The sequence below is a fragment of the Rhinolophus hipposideros genome, assembly GCF_964194185.1.
Source record: "Rhinolophus hipposideros genome assembly, chromosome: 14".
Lineage (NCBI taxonomy): Eukaryota > Metazoa > Chordata > Mammalia > Chiroptera > Rhinolophidae > Rhinolophus > Rhinolophus hipposideros.
This window is the reverse complement of record NC_138060.1, coordinates 54,494,592-54,511,640: the sequence shown is the minus strand read 5'-3', so window position 1 is coordinate 54,511,640 and position 17,049 is coordinate 54,494,592. Positions and strand designations below refer to the sequence as shown.

The following is a 17,049-nucleotide window of genomic DNA, read 5'->3' as shown; positions in this document are numbered from 1 at the left end:
GCCTATATTATAGCCGTGGCCACAGCATGTTGTGAAATGTCTGTCAGGCCCACTGAACATGTGGCTGGTTAAGAGCCTCTGTGCACACACGCAGGAGGAGGCTGTCTGCACAGGCGATAGAGTAAGCCAAGGCCAGAGGGGCAGGGTTGGGGAAGAAGGGCTAGGCAGGCAGGAGAGAGCTTCCTGAAGGGTGAGAGGGAGGGTGGAGTCACCTGCGAGAAGGAGGAAAGCCATGAACACTGGCTGAGGGGTTCTGGGTGGTTGTCCTGGACAATCGGGTAGCTGGCAGGGCTTGCCTGCCCAGGCTGTGTCCAGGGAAGGCCTAGGGCAGGAGGTTGGCACATCTTCTGAGCACCCAGTTGGCAGATGGAATGGGAGGCCCTGCCCCATAGCTACCCAGGCCCCAGGACGAGCAGGGTGCGTGCAGGGTCCGCTGGGGTTCCTGAGCACAGTCAAGTGGAAGAGTGGCCAGAGGGCAAAAAGTGAGACTGGGGTGTGGAACAGCCTTGGATCTGTGCTCCCGAAGGGCAGAGGGAGCCCGGCAAAGGCAGAAGGCTCAGGTTAGGGCTCACGATCCGGTGTGGTGGGTCCCACAGAACAAAAGGTAAGTCAGGATCTGCAGACTGGGAAGAGCATTCCGGAAGGCACCCATAGCTTCTGGGCTTGGCCTTAGGTTCTGCTCACCATCAGGGCTGTCCTTCCTGTGGTTGCAGAAGAGGTTCAGACCTGTGCTCTGTCCCCACAACCCACTCAGAGACCAAAGGAAGGGACTCAGTCCCCAGTCGTCCTGGCCAGGGTCCAGGCTGGGCGGGAGGTGAAAGGAGGGGCTCCTTGGGTGAGAGTGTGCATGGAGACACAAGTCCAGGCCGCTTTCTATCACCCCAAGTGGCTGAAGAGGATGTGAAGGCTAGGGTGAGGACTGCTAGGGGGCAGAGAGGGAAGTAGGGGGCTCTAAGTGCCCTTACAGCCTGGAGTCCTCAGAGCCTTCAGGAGAGGGAGGAGAGGACCACTGAGGCCCCCCTGCCAAGGGGCTTAGGAGGGCCTGGGGCCCTGGCAGCTCCTTCTGGAGGCTCCCCTCACCCAGCTCATCCTGCAGCTTTTTGGGAAGTGAGGCCCCAGGGCAGGCTGGAGGGAGTCTGCAGAGAGTCCTGGGGAAGCCCACCTATACCCCACCTCCTGCCACTTTGGGGAACACAGCTGAGGCCGGGCAAAGGGGACTGTCAGTGCTTCCTGCCCTGTCCCAAGATTGGACAGTTAGCCTGTGGAGCAGGAAACCGAGGCTCACAGCAGAGAGGGGCCTTGCCCAAGGTGAAGCAGAAGGAAGTAGACGCTGAAATCCAGCTTTCCTGGCACTGGCCATGCTGCCCCCATCCCCACACCTCCAGGCCTCAGGGTCTGGAGAATGATGTTTCCAGGATCAATTCATTCATGTTTTCAATGAACACTATTGAATCTATGTATCAGCGCTATTGCAGGCACTGGGGCTCTCAGGGAACAAAACAGACAACCTGCTCGCATGGAGGAAGGCAAGTTACTAAGTAACAATTTTATATCATGGCAGAAGGTGATGTGTACCATGAAGAAAAAGGAAATAGAGAAGGGGTTAGAAGGGCCCAGACACAGCGGGAGGGGGAGGTATCGATCGTAACTTTAAATAGGCTGACGAGGGAGGGCCCACTCGTTGCTCAGAGCCCACATCTGAGCAGATTTGAAGGAAACTGGGATGAGCCGGGCAGAGAGCTGCAGAACATTCCAAGCAGAGGTTGGAAATGGCAGTGCCAAGGTCCTGTGGTCAGTGTGTGCCGGGCACACTTGAGCTACTGTGGAGTAAGTAGGAAAGGCAAGTACAAGAGGTGAGAGGCCAGATGCCTGGGGCAGAAGGGGAGCAGCCTTTGGAAAACAGGGGCTTTTATTTAGAATGAAATGGGGAGACATTGCAGGGCTTGGAATAGAAGAGTGACATGAACTGACTCTGTGTGGTGGCTGTGGGTGGAGAGGGGCTGGAAGCAGGGAGAAGAATTGGAACACCATGGCAGTAATCCAGGGGAGAGATGGTGGTGACCTGGCCAGGATGGTGGCGGTAGAAGTCGTGAGAAATAGCTGAACTTCTGATGTATTTGAAGACGGAGCCAACAGGAAATCCTGATGGGTTAGATGGAGGGTGTGAGAGATAGAGAGGAGGCCGGGATGACGCCAAGGCTTGCGGCCTGAGCAGCTGGAAGGATGGAGTTGCCAGCATCCGAGATGGGGCAGATAGGTCAAGCTTTGGAAAGAACAGAGGGCAGGGGTGGTCTGCTGGAAGGAGGCAGGCAGACTAGCCCCTGGGCCCTGCCCTCAGGAGGCGGTCCCTGAGACATTCCCCTCTGCCTCTCCAGGAATGGGGACCCCCAGCCTGGCATCCTCGAGGGGTGAGTGGGGGTAGCACAGAAACCGATCCTAGAGTCTTCCTCCTCCCAGCCCCTCTGCCCAGCCTGCTCCCACCCAGTGCTTCCAAGCTTGGGAGGAAGCTGTGGGTGTCAGGCCCTGCCCGCCGCTCTCACCGCCCCCAGGCTGCCCTGAGTGCCAAGGTGCTATTAATGGTGATTGCAGGCGAAGTCAGGCAGGAGGCCATCTCCAACCTGTGATGCCAGGCCAGCACTGAAGTAAGAGGGACTGGGTGGCCATGGAGCTTTAGAAGGGTAAAATTCCTGGGGTAGAAATGCCATAGTTGGGGGGCAGAGCAGTGGGAGGACAGAGCTGAGGCCCCAGAATCTCCACCTGGGCCTCCCTTCTCTGAAGATGTCAGAATGTTGCTAGTCCAGCTTTGGGGAAATACCCCAAGATAGTCTGTCTGCTCATACCCAACCCAGGATGGTCCTTCCTTCCCTCAAAGTAGCCTCTTTGGGGGAGGGAAGAGGCAGGTCAAGAATTTGACTTAAAGGAAAACACAAGGGACCAAAAGCCCAGGCTTTATGTCCCTGCTCCTCCATACCATCAGGCAGCTTTGGGGGCTGTCAGTACAGGTCTGAAAGGCAGAACGTACTTGGGCTGCCCCCCCCAGCCTCTTGGGCCCCAGGGTACCTCCCCATGGCTGTGAAGACAGTCCAGCTGGGAATAATAAAGCCTGGATACAGGAAGGCCTGCTGTCTCACACCCAGACCTCTTTCAGGTGGGCCAGAGCCTTTCCACTTGTCTCTGAGCTATCCCCAGACCCCCACTTTGCCTCCCGCAGGTCTCACTGATCAGCCTGGTGGCCACCACCCTGGGCTTTGCTGAGATGGGCCCCATCAAGTCGCTGAGGACGTTGCGTGCACTCCGACCCCTACGAGCCCTGTCACGATTTGAGGGCATGAGGGTAAGAGGGGTGGTTGCCTTCCCACCAGGCCATGGGAGGTGGGTCCACTGAGGGGACCCTCGGGCTCACTGCTGACCAAGCAGTCCAGCTTGAAGCTGGGACCGTGGCCCCTGACTTAGTAGGAACATGGGGGAGGCACCACTGGGCTTGGGGGCACCCGGAGTGTGGAGAGCTGTGAGAACCTTCCCCCAGGCCTGTCACCTGCAGCTCACTGGACACAGGGGAGGAAGCCAAGCCCTGGGCACAGGTGTCTTGCCTGCAGCCCCGCCCCACTGGCTCTGCAGCCCCCCAGCTTCTGCTCTCCTGTGGGCCCCCGCTCTGTGTGCCCGCCTGCATCCCCTGCCTCCTGGCAGACACAGGACAGCTTCCCTCTGTGATGGGCAGCAGGGCTGTGACAGTGAGGGTGAAGGAAGCAGGAAGGAGCACCTGTGTTCTCACCAACAGACGTCCCTTTGCATTTGCGCTTAATAACCTCTTCTGCACATTTTCTAAGTGTAGAGATGTATGCATCTTTCAAGTCAGCAAGTTTTACCAAAGAACGTGCACGTAGAAGGCAAATTTAAAAGCCCACTAGGAAAAAGCACTACCCATAATATATAGCAGAAAACAAACGTACGTGTGTGTGTGTGTGTGTGTACACTTTTGTTTACAAAATGTGCACAGTCTGTTGTGCCTTCGGCAGACACATCTGTGTGTGTCTCACTGACCCAGGAGGTACCATCACATGGCCTCCATTTGGTTGATGGTTCTGAACTTTGCCCACACCCCAGATTCATAGAGAAATAAATCGCTTACTCACAAGGGAATAATCCGACCTCAGCTAAACGTCTCTTTGGGAGCAAGGACATTTGATTCCAGAGGGACGTGGGTGACATGCTAGTTGCCAGGAATGCCTCTGCTGTGGCTGTCGGCCACTGAGCTGGCCAAGAGCAAACCTGAGAGTTGGGTTTCCCACCTTGTTCTCGGGTTCGTCATGTCTGCCAGGAAACCAGGGACCTCCTCTTGCTCGTGTGTGTCAGCATTACGCGTCTTGGCCCCATACCCACCACACAGCCCCACACCAGTTTCACTTCCAGCCTGTGTGGCAAGCATGACAGCTGGGGACTTGGTGAGTGGAGTAGGGCACCCCATATGCCTTTGCCCAGGAAGCCTCTCCTGGGGACTGAGTTTAGATAAGGAGCATGAGGCAGTGTCTCCATGGGGCTCGGAGGGCCACTCCCTGGGGAGAGCAGAGACACAGGGAGCCCTCACATCACCTGCCCTCCCAGCCCTGCTCCCCTCGCAGCACTGGAAAACTGACAGACACCCTCCAGACAGAGGTCCCTGGACACACTTTAAGGGAGAACACCCCCAACCGGTAACAGCAACCTCAAAATAATCTGAAAGCTGAGGTCAGAGAATATATCCACAGAGGCCCCTTTCCATCATTCTCTGGCATACTCAATGACAGAGACCCTGTTAAAAATTAAGTTTGAAGGTCATGGATTCAGGCAAGGCAAGGAAGAGAAAGGCAGGTGTTCTGGAGTTGTGTCAGACTTTAGGGTGCAAAGAGAAAGACGTGTGCGTTCTCTCACTCTCACTCTGCGCCAGGGCTTCCAGCCATGGGTTGCCTGCCCTTCCTTGGAGACAAGAAGTGTTCCGCACCCCTCGCCCCGGGGGCCCACAGGGAGTTCAGTAGGTGGGAGGGGACCCTGAAAAGGGCATATGCTCTGGTGCCGCTGGGCACTGAGTCTCTTCTCTGCCCACTTGAGGTTGTGGTCAATGCCCTGGTGGGCGCCATCCCATCCATCATGAACGTTCTCCTCGTCTGCCTCATCTTCTGGCTCATCTTCAGCATCATGGGCGTGAACCTCTTCGCAGGGAAGTTTGGCAGGTGCATCAACCAGACAGAGGGGGACCTGCCTTTGGACTACACCATCGTGAACAACAAGAGCGACTGTGAGTCTTTCAACGTGACTGGAGAATTGTACTGGACCAAGGTGAAAGTCAACTTTGACAACGTGGGGGCCGGATACCTGGCCCTTCTGCAGGTGGTAAGTCTCGGGGAAGAGCAACTTCCTTCCTCCCACTAATTGTCCAGCAACAGGCGTCTTCATCCAGGGTATGGGCAAGAGGGGGCCAATAGGGCCACTCTGGTTCTTCACAATAGGGTCACATTGCCCAAAGAAGGCTCGGGGTTCTCCAGAGACTTCTTGGGTCCTTGGGAAGCCCCCAAATCTCCCATTCTAGAGCAGATGTCACATTCTCCAAGGTGCAGGCATGGGGTTTAGCACTGTAGCAGAACCAACTCCCCAGCCAGTAGTCAAGTTGAATTCCTCATGCTATCAGTTTGGTCGTGTGATGGCACAGGTTAAAAACGAAAGGCCACAGATACCTAAGGATGGAAGTATTAGCAAAATTATGACTCTGGATGGAAGTATTAGCAAAATTATGATCTCTTTTACAAAAGGTAGTGATAGCTCCTGCATTGTTTAAAAGAATATATTTACTTCCATCTCTGATGTGTAAGATGTGTGATGTTTAAGCACATGTGGCCCTACTCCATCTTTCCCAAGTTTTCATTGATTTGTGAGGACGATGGCTTCAGTAATTATAACGTGCCATAAAAATCACCTACAGATAGCCTTGACTGCAAAAATGCAAACAGAACCATAATGCATGGAGCTGCGCCTTGTTTTTCTTGCTATCCCAATCTCAAGCCCAGACACCGACCTGTCTCTAGAGCTCAAAGCGGAGGAAAACTCAGTGGGCCTCCCATCTGAAAACTTACTGCACATCCACTCATGCCTCTACCCCCCCCCCTTAAATCCCAACAGTAGCTTTCTCCAAAGACTCCCCTGAAATACCTGTGGAGAACAGGATTAAAGTCAAAACCAGAGAACCTGCTGTCATGTGACAGGTCCTCTGGATATCATAACTTGGAAGGAAAGACCCTTTTTCCGTAGATGGAAATGCCTGCGTTTCCAGACAGAACCATATAATACCTGGAAAGAATTCAGTCACGGGCATCTCATAACCTTGGGTGGTCCCCAGCAGTTTCCAAAGCATTTGCAGACCTCTCTGGACAGGTGAGGGCCTCGTTCACAAAGAGCTGAAATAGTTTGCCTTCTGTGGGGCAGCCTCAGTTTCCCCTTCTGTCCTGCCGGCCTCATAAAAACTCTGACATAGAGAATTTATGTGGACGAGCTTGTACCTTGAAAGGAGGCTCGGGGAGGGATTGGATTTTGCCAGGGACACAAGTGAGACCCACTGGGCAGTCGGATCTCACCACCAAGCCTATCTCTTCATACCATGTTTCCCAGAAAATAATACCTACCCCGAAAATAAGCCCCAGTTAAGATCATCAGCCAGGTGGATGTGTTTAGTACGTTATGACGATGTTCCAGAAGAAGATGACATGACTGTATTTGAATAAATATAGATTGTTGTACATGGAAAAATAAGACATCCCCTGAAAATACACCAAAAAAATACTGCAAAAATTCATGTAAGACCCTGTGTTATTTTCGGGGAAATACGGTAGCAGCCCAGCCCTGGGCTGCCAGTGCAGCCAGCTCCCCGGCCCCATCTCAGGCGGCCTCTCTCTGTACGGCCTTGCCATAGTGTGCTTGTGTGGGCTCACAAGAGCTAATGGTTACATTTTCAGATATTTTTCAGGGCATTAGTAAAAATGAAATTTTATAAACTTGTAATTAAGTAAATGATATGAAAACTCATCATTACCGGTTAGTATCATCTATGCTCTTGAGATTATTATATCTGGTGTACAGTGGAAATGTTGTAAAACCACGCTTCTGGCATCTCTCTCTCCCCAAGTCTGTGTTCAGTAACAGCACGCGGGCAAGTTGAAATTAGCCGTGGTGGGAGGAATTACACAGGGAAATTGGCAAACTCAGGAATTAGGGCTTTTTTTTCTTTTGAAAAGTCATTTGTTTGCCATTTGCCCACACACCACTGGCAAAAGTACAAGGGAAGGTTGGGATTCTTCAGGGACTTCCTCTGAGGCTGTGGAGCAGAAGCCACAAGGTTCTCTGAGGTGCATGATGAAAGGGACCGGGTCAGCCCTGGGGTCCACCTTAAGCCAACACAGAGAGCCCAAGCCCCACCTCTGTCCATGACACCCACTGTAGGACTCGCTGTTGTTTTAGAATCTGAAATGAATGAGGATCTGAGAGGCCGACCTCCCTAACACTCACAAGTCTCTCAGCCAACATCACAAAGCTTGTTTCCCCCACTGTGCGGTCTTCTTAGGGTGTCCACTCGGCAGGCCCCCGTCCATTCCCAGCGCTGAACGAGAAGGCCTTTCCCTGACTGCCCAGCCATTTGGGACACTGATGAAGGGTGGCGGGCTAGCTTCTTGCAGGAGGCTATTTCCTGCCCTCACCTGTCCAGACAGGGGCTGTAAGTAGCTCAATCGATGCAGAGTTAAATGATTTTCTTACTCTTCTCTCTTCCTTCCAGGCAACCTTTAAAGGCTGGATGGACATAATGTATGCGGCCGTGGACTCCAGGGGGGTAGGTTACCACACTGGCCACCCCACCAAATCAGGCACCTGGGGCTCCCAACCACTTGGCCACTGGGGAGTCAATGTCTGCATCTGAAAGCTCACCCCATAAGGGCCCAATCTCTTGTGTCAAGCTGGAGTCGAGCCTCTCTGGAATGCCCAGGCCTGGCTCTCGGGCAAGGTTGCGTGATCTCCCAAGGAGTCCCCAAATTCTCAAATAGCTTTCAGATTCAATTCACTGTAATTTATTTGAGTCTTTAAAGTCTTACCCCAGGGCTAAAAGCCGCAGAGATTCAAATCAAGCTCCTTCTCTATCCTTGCGCCTCACCCACCCAATCACACTGACAGTTCGTAGAAGACTGAGATGCCCAATGTTCTCAAACCCCCCAGTGGCCCAGGGGCAGAATCCATGCAGCGACGCTGTGTCAGCCCCGAGCCCTGCATGCCTGCTCCCCTTACCTGCCATCCCCACCCCTCCTTGGCCCTGCTCTGTACTCACACACCTGTGCTGATGACCTTCCTCTGGACGCACCCTTTTTCCCAGAGAGGACACCCCTGGCAGCTCGCGCCCATTCCTGCCTGTCTGATGCCTCGTCTGATTTCTCCCCCTTTAGTATGAAGAGCAGCCCCAGTGGGAATACAACCTCTACATGTACATCTACTTCGTCGTGTTCATTATTTTCGGGTCCTTCTTCACCCTGAACCTTTTCATCGGTGTCATCATTGACAACTTCAACCAACAGAAGAAAAAGATACGTAGAGCGCAAGCTCGCCCTGGGCTGGCAGGGCTGGGTGCCAGGGGACTGAGGAGCCATTCTGGCTCCCGGCCCCCTTTGGGCTTTCTGTTGGGGATGGTCCTCTGCTTGCTCCTACTGGAGTGGTGTGGGAGAGGGGTGCGTCCGTGATGTAGCAAGCCTAGGCCTACAAGAGTGTACCAAGGGGACCCATGCCTGCCTTAATCTACCTGAGAGACGAGGCTCCTTAGAGAAGCTGGGTGACAGTGGGGATCCTTCATCTGGTCCATGATCAGGGACAGTGGGTGGAGCTTGTGCAGAGGCCAGGGTCTTCCCGAAACTCTGTCACAGCGGCCATGACTGGTTTGCAGGCAAACCAAGTGGTCAGGAAGAACCTGCAGCCTGGCTGCATTGTGCAAGGGAGAAGGTAGGGGGTGGGTGTAGCATTTTTGGGTCACAAAGCCAGAGAGAGCTCAAGGTAAATAGGGACAGGGACTCTGCAAAAGAAGGTTTGGGGAATAATCTCTGGTGCAGGATAGGGACATACTTTATGTACCAGGAGAAGAAGCAAGAAGAGGCCCACCCTGGCACCTTCATTAAGGAGGCAAGATCCCTGTGCTCTCCATGCTGGAGCCTCTGAGAACCCCAAAATGAGTCTGGTGCCTGTCTCCCTGCACTTAGGGGGCCAGGACATCTTCATGACGGAGGAGCAGAAGAAGTACTACAACGCCATGAAGAAGCTGGGCTCCAAGAAGCCCCAGAAGCCCATCCCCCGGCCCCTGGTGAGCCAGGCTTCTAATTTGGCAAGAGTAGAGAGGATCTGCTAGGTGCGGGGGCAGCTGAGAAGCCCCCACACCACATGACTTACTCTCAGGGTCTCTTCACGGTCCTTCCACCCAGCCTGGGGCCTTTGGCCAGTCCAGGGAAGGAGGGGCATTCTCAGGTGTCTGACGATACACTGAGGTCTCAGTCTCGTGGAGACAGTGAGGAAGCACAAGAAGGCTGTGACAACCAGGGGACGATCCCCTCTCAAAGGACCCTTCTGCCTCTGAGTGAACCCCCTAATCCCCTGCAAGGGTGCAGGCTTTCCCCATGGAGAGCAGGGCAGCCATCACAGCCCCAACTCCCGTGCCTACAACCCCCTGAACAAGAGTCCCCTAGTGGGTGGGGCCGAGAGGGATGCTGGGTCCTCTGCCAGGCTGACTCCCTTGCCTGATCAAGCCATTCTCTAAAAAATGTGTGTGTGTGTGTGTGTGTGTGTGTGTGTGTGTGTGTGTGTGTATTGGAGCTTGGGTGGGGGTCGGCAGGGAGGCGGGGGAGGACTCAAAGTAATTAGGTGACATAATCTAAATCACTAGCTAGTAAGTGGCAGCCCCAGTTTTTTAAATCCAATTCATCAGTTTCATCTGATTCTTCCTGTTCACCATTCTCTGTTCTAGGTTAGTTGTGTGTATGCATGTATAACTGTATGTGAAAGAGTGTGTGTGTGTTTTCACTTATTTATAATCTCTCTTCCCCAAAATAATCTGGGGTGGCTTACAATTAAAGAGGTACAAATATCGTTAACAGAATAAATAAAATCAATTCCTTAAAAAGAGTGGAGAAAATTTATTAACCTGAGAGCTGATACAATTACTAGCTAAACTTCAAATCTGACCTTGAGCCTTCAGACAGTGAGAACAAAAAGAGGACAATGAGCAATGTGCTAAGGAAACTCAGGAGAAATCCCTTCCTGGAGACCCATCAGAGAAGTCCTCAAGAAAGAGGGAGCCTCAGGATTGGGCCTTAAAGCCCAGGGAGCATTTCAGCAGGAGAGCCAGGCTATTTCAGCCTCCTGACTGCTTCCTGTCACAGTGACAGCCTGATGGGGCGTTGGCCTCACCAGAGGTGGACGAGGAGGGTTGGTGATCTGGGCCCAGAGGCAGCAACCTGGGGCCTGTTAGTCTGCTGCTGTCCCTGCTGAGTACATCTTCTGCCCCTCCTTTCAGAACAAGTACCAAGGCTTCATATTCGACATTGTGACCAAGCAGGCCTTCGATGTCACTATCATGTTTCTCATCTGCTTGAATATGGTGACCATGATGGTGGAGACAGATGACCAGAGCGCTGAGAAGGTCAACATCTTGGCCAAGATCAACCTGCTCTTCGTAGCCATCTTCACGGGCGAGTGTATCATCAAGATGGCTGCCCTGCGCCACTATTACTTCACCAACAGCTGGAACATTTTTGACTTCGTGGTTGTCATCCTCTCTATCGTGGGTGGGTATACAAGCTGGCTGGACAGAGAAGCCCCCCTGGCCCGGTCTCTCCTCCAGCCCTGGGTCTGTACTTAATGCCAAGCACACTAGGCTCCTTCATTCTTTTCTCTCTGCATTTCTCACCACTCCCCCATCACACACACTCAAACTCTTGACCCTGCCCCCACAGAACTCTGACTTGGGGTAACTGACTTTCATCTTTCTGCCGTATATGGCCCCTGCCTTTGGTGAATTCTGAGGGAAATGCAGGGGCTGAGGCAGGGGCTACTCTGGCCACAGTGATGGGCAGATGATTAGAAGCTACAAGTAAGGTCAGGAAATACTGTGGAAGGTATAAATACTGTGCCTGGTGGGACTAGAGAGAAGCTTTAGAGAATGCAGATGTCAGCAGCAGGAACGGAGCTATGGAGGGCCAGTCTTAGAGGCTTTGGGAGGTACAGCATGTACCTCGGAACACCTCCTGGTCCCAGTGCTTGACCGTAACAGAGAGGCGTAGTTAACAGGTCAACTTGGAGCCAGAGTGTCTGAGTCAAATCCCAGCTTCTCACTGACTAGGTGGCAACTTGGGTAAGTTACCTCACCTCCCAGTTTCCTCTTCTGGAAAATGAGGATGATGGTATCAGCTTACTTCCTAGGGTGACTGGGAGGGCTTAATGGATGATATAAAGCGCTTGGCCCATTGCCTGAATGACAGTAAACACTGGACACATGTTAGGCAGTGACATCATTTTTTTTTTTCAAGAGAGCAAAATATTTTACTATAAGTTTCTGAAGTGAGGGGGGTGGGCGTTGGACAGTAGTTTCCATAAAACAATGTAAATCATCTTAAGTTGAATTTTGAAAATTGTTGTCCTTAAATATTATTTGGCCACTTCGCCAACTGGGAAATTTCTTCTGGCTGCAACTCACGACATCCTCTCCAGCCTCGGACTGTCTCACTCTCCACCATTACCTACTCTCTCCACATCTTTCTCTCTCCACATTTCCTCTCTTCTCTTCTTGTCTTTCAGAAGCAAAAAGAAATTCCTTCCCATGTTTTATGCAGACCTTACAATATTACAATGTACAGCTATTCTCTTTGCATCTCTTTGAAGTCTCACCACTGTCTTCTTTTTCTTTTATAGTTTTATTTTATTTTATTTTATTTTTACATCCCTCACACCGTGAACCCCCCTCCCCCCATCCACCACCACCCCAACCTCACACCGAGCCATCACATTATACACATAAAATTATAGTTGGCATTCATTAATGTCCAGTCTCTGGTGTACAGTGCCATGACCAGGCATCCACAGCATCCCTGAGGTGGAGTGACATCATTATTATATGAGGTGTCTGGAAATGTCACTTAGGCCAATACGAGGCAAGTTAATTTCACTCTTTCTCCAATAACATCCCTGCTCCTTAAAACTCTAAAAGAGTAGTCGATAGAGACCCAGGGCTAGGAAAGCCCTAGAAGCTAGTAGAGTTGGGAGGGTGATAGGAACCATCTCAGAGAGGCTGAGATGCAGCAGGCGTGGTGTGGCGTGGCGTGGCGTGCCCTAGCACAGAGTGCTGACCTCTGGGCCAGTACTTCTTGCACTTCAGTGTACCCATGAATCACCTGGGCTTGTTAACAAGCAGTGGGTCTGGGGATGGAGCTGAGGTTCTGCATTTCTGATAAGTGCTGAGGAGATCCCAAGGCTGCTGGTCCTCAGACCACACTTTGAGTAGCAAGGAGCTCAAAGGTCTGAGTTCTGTTTCAAGCTAGGCCACCAAGATGCTGAGCAAGTCCCCTCAGGCCTTGGAACCCATGACCTTAGAAGAGGGGCCTAATACAGCTCTGTTGTGCAGGTATTCCCAGAAGACTAAGGAACAAAAGGGCTGAGAAGGTACTTTTTGCAAAGGATGTGGGGAGTGTGGGTCCTCATTTTCTGGATCATATGCAGAAATGGAGATTCAGAGAGGCGGGTGGCAGGGCAAGCAGGATCCTTGCAGTTAACCTGGATCCTCCTGGAAGGGCCTCCTGTCCCTGGCTCCTGGCTGTACCGAGACCTCACCCCGTGAAGCTGGGCTGGAGGGAGGACGGAGGTGTCACAGTGGCTACAGTCTCTGTTGTTTCCCACAGGCACTGTGCTCTCGGACATCATCCAGAAGTATTTCTTCTCCCCTACGCTCTTCCGCGTCATTCGGCTGGCCCGGATCGGCCGTATCCTCAGACTCATCCGAGGGGCCAAGGGCATCCGCACCCTGCTCTTTGCCCTCATGATGTCCCTGCCTGCCCTCTTCAACATCGGCCTGCTACTCTTCCTTGTCATGTTCATCTACTCCATCTTCGGCATGGCCAACTTCGCTTACGTCAAGTGGGAGGCTGGCATCGACGACATGTTCAACTTCCAGACCTTCGCCAACAGCATGCTGTGCCTCTTCCAGATCACCACATCAGCCGGCTGGGACGGTCTCCTCAGCCCCATCCTCAACACGGGGCCCCCTTACTGCGACCCCAACCTGCCCAACAGCAATGGCTCCCGGGGGAACTGTGGGAGCCCAGCCGTGGGCATTCTCTTCTTCACCACCTACATCATCATCTCCTTCCTCATTGTGGTCAACATGTACATCGCCATCATCCTGGAGAACTTCAGCGTGGCCACGGAGGAGAGCACCGAGCCCCTGAGCGAGGACGACTTTGACATGTTCTATGAGATCTGGGAGAAGTTCGACCCGGAGGCCACCCAGTTCATTGAGTACTCGGTCCTGTCCGACTTCGCTGACGCGCTGTCCGAGCCGCTCCGACTCGCAAAACCCAACCAGATGAGCCTCATCAACATGGACCTGCCCATGGTGAGTGGGGACCGGATCCACTGCATGGACATCCTCTTTGCCTTCACCAAGAGGGTCCTGGGTGAGTCTGGGGAGATGGACGCCCTGAAGATCCAGATGGAGGAGAAGTTTATGGCGGCCAACCCATCCAAGATCTCCTACGAGCCCATCACCACCACGCTCCGGCGCAAGCACGAGGAGGTGTCGGCCACTGTCATCCAGCGTGCCTTCCGCAGGCACCTGCTGCAGCGCTCTGTGAAGCATGCCTCCTTCCTGTTCCGCCAGCAGGCCGGTGGCAGTGGCCTCTCCGAAGAGGACGCCCCTGAGCAAGAGGGCCTCATCGCCTACATGATGAATGAGAACTTCTCCCAGCGCCTTGGCCCGCCCTCCAACTCGTCCATCTCCTCCACATACTTCCCACCTTCCTATGACAGCGTCACCAGAGCCACCAGCGACAATCTCCAGGTGCGGGCGTCTGACTACAGCCGCAGCGAAGATCTTGCAGACTTCCCCCCGTCCCCAGACAGGGACCGAGAGTCCATCGTGTGACACTCGCCCCAGCTGGCCGGGACACACTGCAAGGCAGCCTGTTGCCTCGTGGCAAACCCAAGTGCAGCCACCAAGCAGCATCTGCTGGGCCTTCCTTGCGTTGGGCTTCGGGCATGAGATGAGCCTCAGTCCTGTAGATCGACGAGGCAGAGTTCCGTGGTACCCGGGTTGTCAGCCGGAAGCACTTGGCCAAGCCGACTGCTCGGGGCAGCCTATCCCTAAAGGCCCCACACATACCAATGGCCTGGTCTGGTCAGACAACACCACAGGGCTCGGAAAAGCAGCTCTATCCCAGTTGCTGAGGCGAAATATAAAACTGAGACTGTATGTTAATGTGAATGGGCTTTCATAAATTTATTATATTTGATATTTTTTTACTTGAGCAAAGAACTAACATTTTTTCCACGGACGTGAGCAGCGATTCACACTGCCTCTTCTGAACTCTGAACAGGAGTGTCTGTGGAGCTGCTGGAACTCTGTTCTCAAAGCAAAAGTGGAATCCAGTGTGGTTCCCATAGGCCTTCGCTGCCCAGAGGCAGAAAAGGGTTTCCCCTGCCGCTTGGGCTAAGGTACCAGGAGGTCTGAACCCCTTCCCTTAAACACACGTGTGCACACACTCACACACAGTGGCCAGACACCGGCTCCCTTCAGACGAGTGTCAGATAGCTACCCCTGCCCCAGCCTAAGGGACACAGGCCTGTCCTTCCAGTCCCCACAGGTAGGGTTCTTATCAGCAGGGGCTCACTCTGGCTTTCCATTGTCCCCAAGGTCCCCTTTTCCACCTGTGTTTTTATGCAGGCCATACTGGGGTCAGTTCTACAAAAATAAAAGGCTTCCAGAAGACTGTGACCTGGGTCCCAGGGCTGGTTCTAGGCACTGAAGTTGACTTTTCTTCCTAGGAGAGCTTGGCCTTCTGCAAAAGTATTAACGTAAAACTGAAGGGCCTGAGGGAGCCAGCCCCACTCGTGCCCTGCCCCACAGGCCAGAAAGAGTAGTAGCCTGAACCCCGTGGGTTTGGGACTAAGAAGCTCAACAGCCCTCAGTCCATCTGAAGAAGGGAACCAGTTATCACCGGAGTCACTCTCTGGACCTTTCTGCCTCTAACCATGGAGGCAGGGGGATTCCTGTGTGGTCCCCAGCTTCTCTCCAGACGAAGCAGCATGGGAGTGGGGAGGGAAGCTAGGGTTCTGTGCAGGAGAGAGGCCTGGGGATGGTCAGGCCCACTTCCCACGCCCTGGGAGGGGAATGAACCATAGGCCTCCTTGGGAAGAGAATATGGTCTTGGACCAACCCTTCTAGCTCAGCCTGGGGTCCTGGTGCCACCCGCACACAGGACCTTCTTGGGCAGTGTCCCCGCTGTCCCACAGGTCTTATGAGAAAGCCTTTTCAGGGAAAAAAAAATACTTTTTTCTAGTCCAATTATCCCCCAGGGCCTCTTCAGCTACTGACAATCCTATTTAGCATATGCAAATCTTTTAATGTAGAGGACCGTCACCCTGAGAGTGACAGTGTTGGCTGGTGGAGCCTGAGCAGGCTCGAGCTCGGCTGCCCAGTTCCAGCTCTCCAGCACGGCCGCCCTCCCCCAGGCGTGCAACCTCACTGGCCACCTCTCGGGGCCGCCCAGGACGCCGGAAACTGGCTGCTCCTAACCTACCTCGCCAAGCTGTCGGAGGGCTGGGCGTTCTGAGCTCACGGCAGTGCTGAGGGCGTTGCCAATGAGTAAAGTATTACATTTCTTCTTGTCACCCCAAGTTCCCTTGGTGGCAACCCCAGCCCCCACCCCACCCCTAGTGATTTCTCTTCTCCCATGTTCCCTTTGAGTCCAGTGAGGGATGTGGTTTTAACTATCCCAGTGACACTTCTCCGAGTGGAAATCTTATTTTTGTAGATCTCTGTGCTTTGCTTTCAAGACTTGGAGAGGTGCGTGCCCTCCCGGCACAGGCAAGAATGAGGTTTCGGAGGCAGCCAGGCTGCCAGCCCCGCTGTCCGGAAGGAGACTGTGGTTTTGTGTGTGTGGACAACCTGGGAGTCTTGAGACAGGTGTCCGAGGCTGGCTGGTGACAGCCACCAGCGGCTGTACATGGTGCGGTTGAGGGCAGGGACAAGCTGGACTCAACTCCTTAGCTTTTAGTGTGGCGCTCTCGCTCTCTCTCTCTCTCTCTCTCTCTCTCTCGCTCTCTCGCTCTCTCGCTCTCTCGCTCTCTCACTCTCGCTCTCGCTCTCTCGCTCTCTTTTTTTTTTTTCCTAGAACTGCACAATGACCAGCAGGAGGGGAGAAGAGGGTAGGAAAAAGGAGGGAGGGACAAGCGTCAAGTGCCAGCTGTTGTCTGAACTAATTGAGCACTTCTCACCAAACTTCGTGTATAAATAAGATACATATTTTTAAAACAAACCAATAAACATCTTCCATGACCTGGACTGGGCTCTGTTCTTGTGCTGAGATTTGACAAGGGTGGCGGCCTCGCCCTGAACACACCTGGATGGCAGTGGTAGTGTGGGGAAAGTGAGGTGCGATCCTAAGAACCATGCAGGACTTCCGGTTGTCTTCCCAGGAAAATGGCCAGGTCATGGGCTGGCCCAGGAGAAGTGGGGTGTGGGCAGAGCAGTCTGTCCCCACGAGAGGACACCCAGGAGCTGCCTTCCAGGACTCCCAGTGTGGGGCACTGCAAAGAGGGAGAGATTTGGGGTTCACACATGGGAAGGACTTGGAAAGGTGGGTGCAGGAAGGGGAAGTTGCCATGGAGAACAGGCAGATGGGGCACCTGTGTGTCAAGCCAGGCCTGGACCTGTGACATGTGACCCTGGCTTCCTGGCTCTCATGCCTCAGTCACTGCACCTCACTGCTGCCCCACCGCCCCACCAAAAGCACT

General features: G+C 53.4%; 1 protein-coding gene across 3 annotated transcripts in view; it reads left to right on the top strand.

Moving 5' to 3' along the window:
- The window catches only part of SCN5A (sodium voltage-gated channel alpha subunit 5), a gene marked incomplete at its 5' end in the record, with an annotated part of 95,655 nt that extends 79,059 nt beyond the window's left edge, over positions 1-16,596 (top strand). For all 3 annotated transcript variants that reach the window (XM_081072281.1, XM_081072280.1, XM_081072279.1), the window contains 7 exons: positions 3,212-3,334; positions 5,086-5,367; positions 7,796-7,849; positions 8,454-8,595; positions 9,255-9,355; positions 10,562-10,832; positions 12,939-16,596. In XM_081072281.1, coding sequence (XP_080928407.1) covers positions 3,212-3,334; positions 5,086-5,367; positions 7,796-7,849; positions 8,454-8,595; positions 9,255-9,355; positions 10,562-10,832; positions 12,939-14,179 — 2,214 coding nt within the window. In that variant the 3' untranslated portion in view covers positions 14,180-16,596. The remainder of the gene's footprint in view (positions 1-3,211; positions 3,335-5,085; positions 5,368-7,795; positions 7,850-8,453; positions 8,596-9,254; positions 9,356-10,561; positions 10,833-12,938) is intronic.
- Between the last annotated feature and the right edge of the window lie 453 nt (positions 16,597-17,049).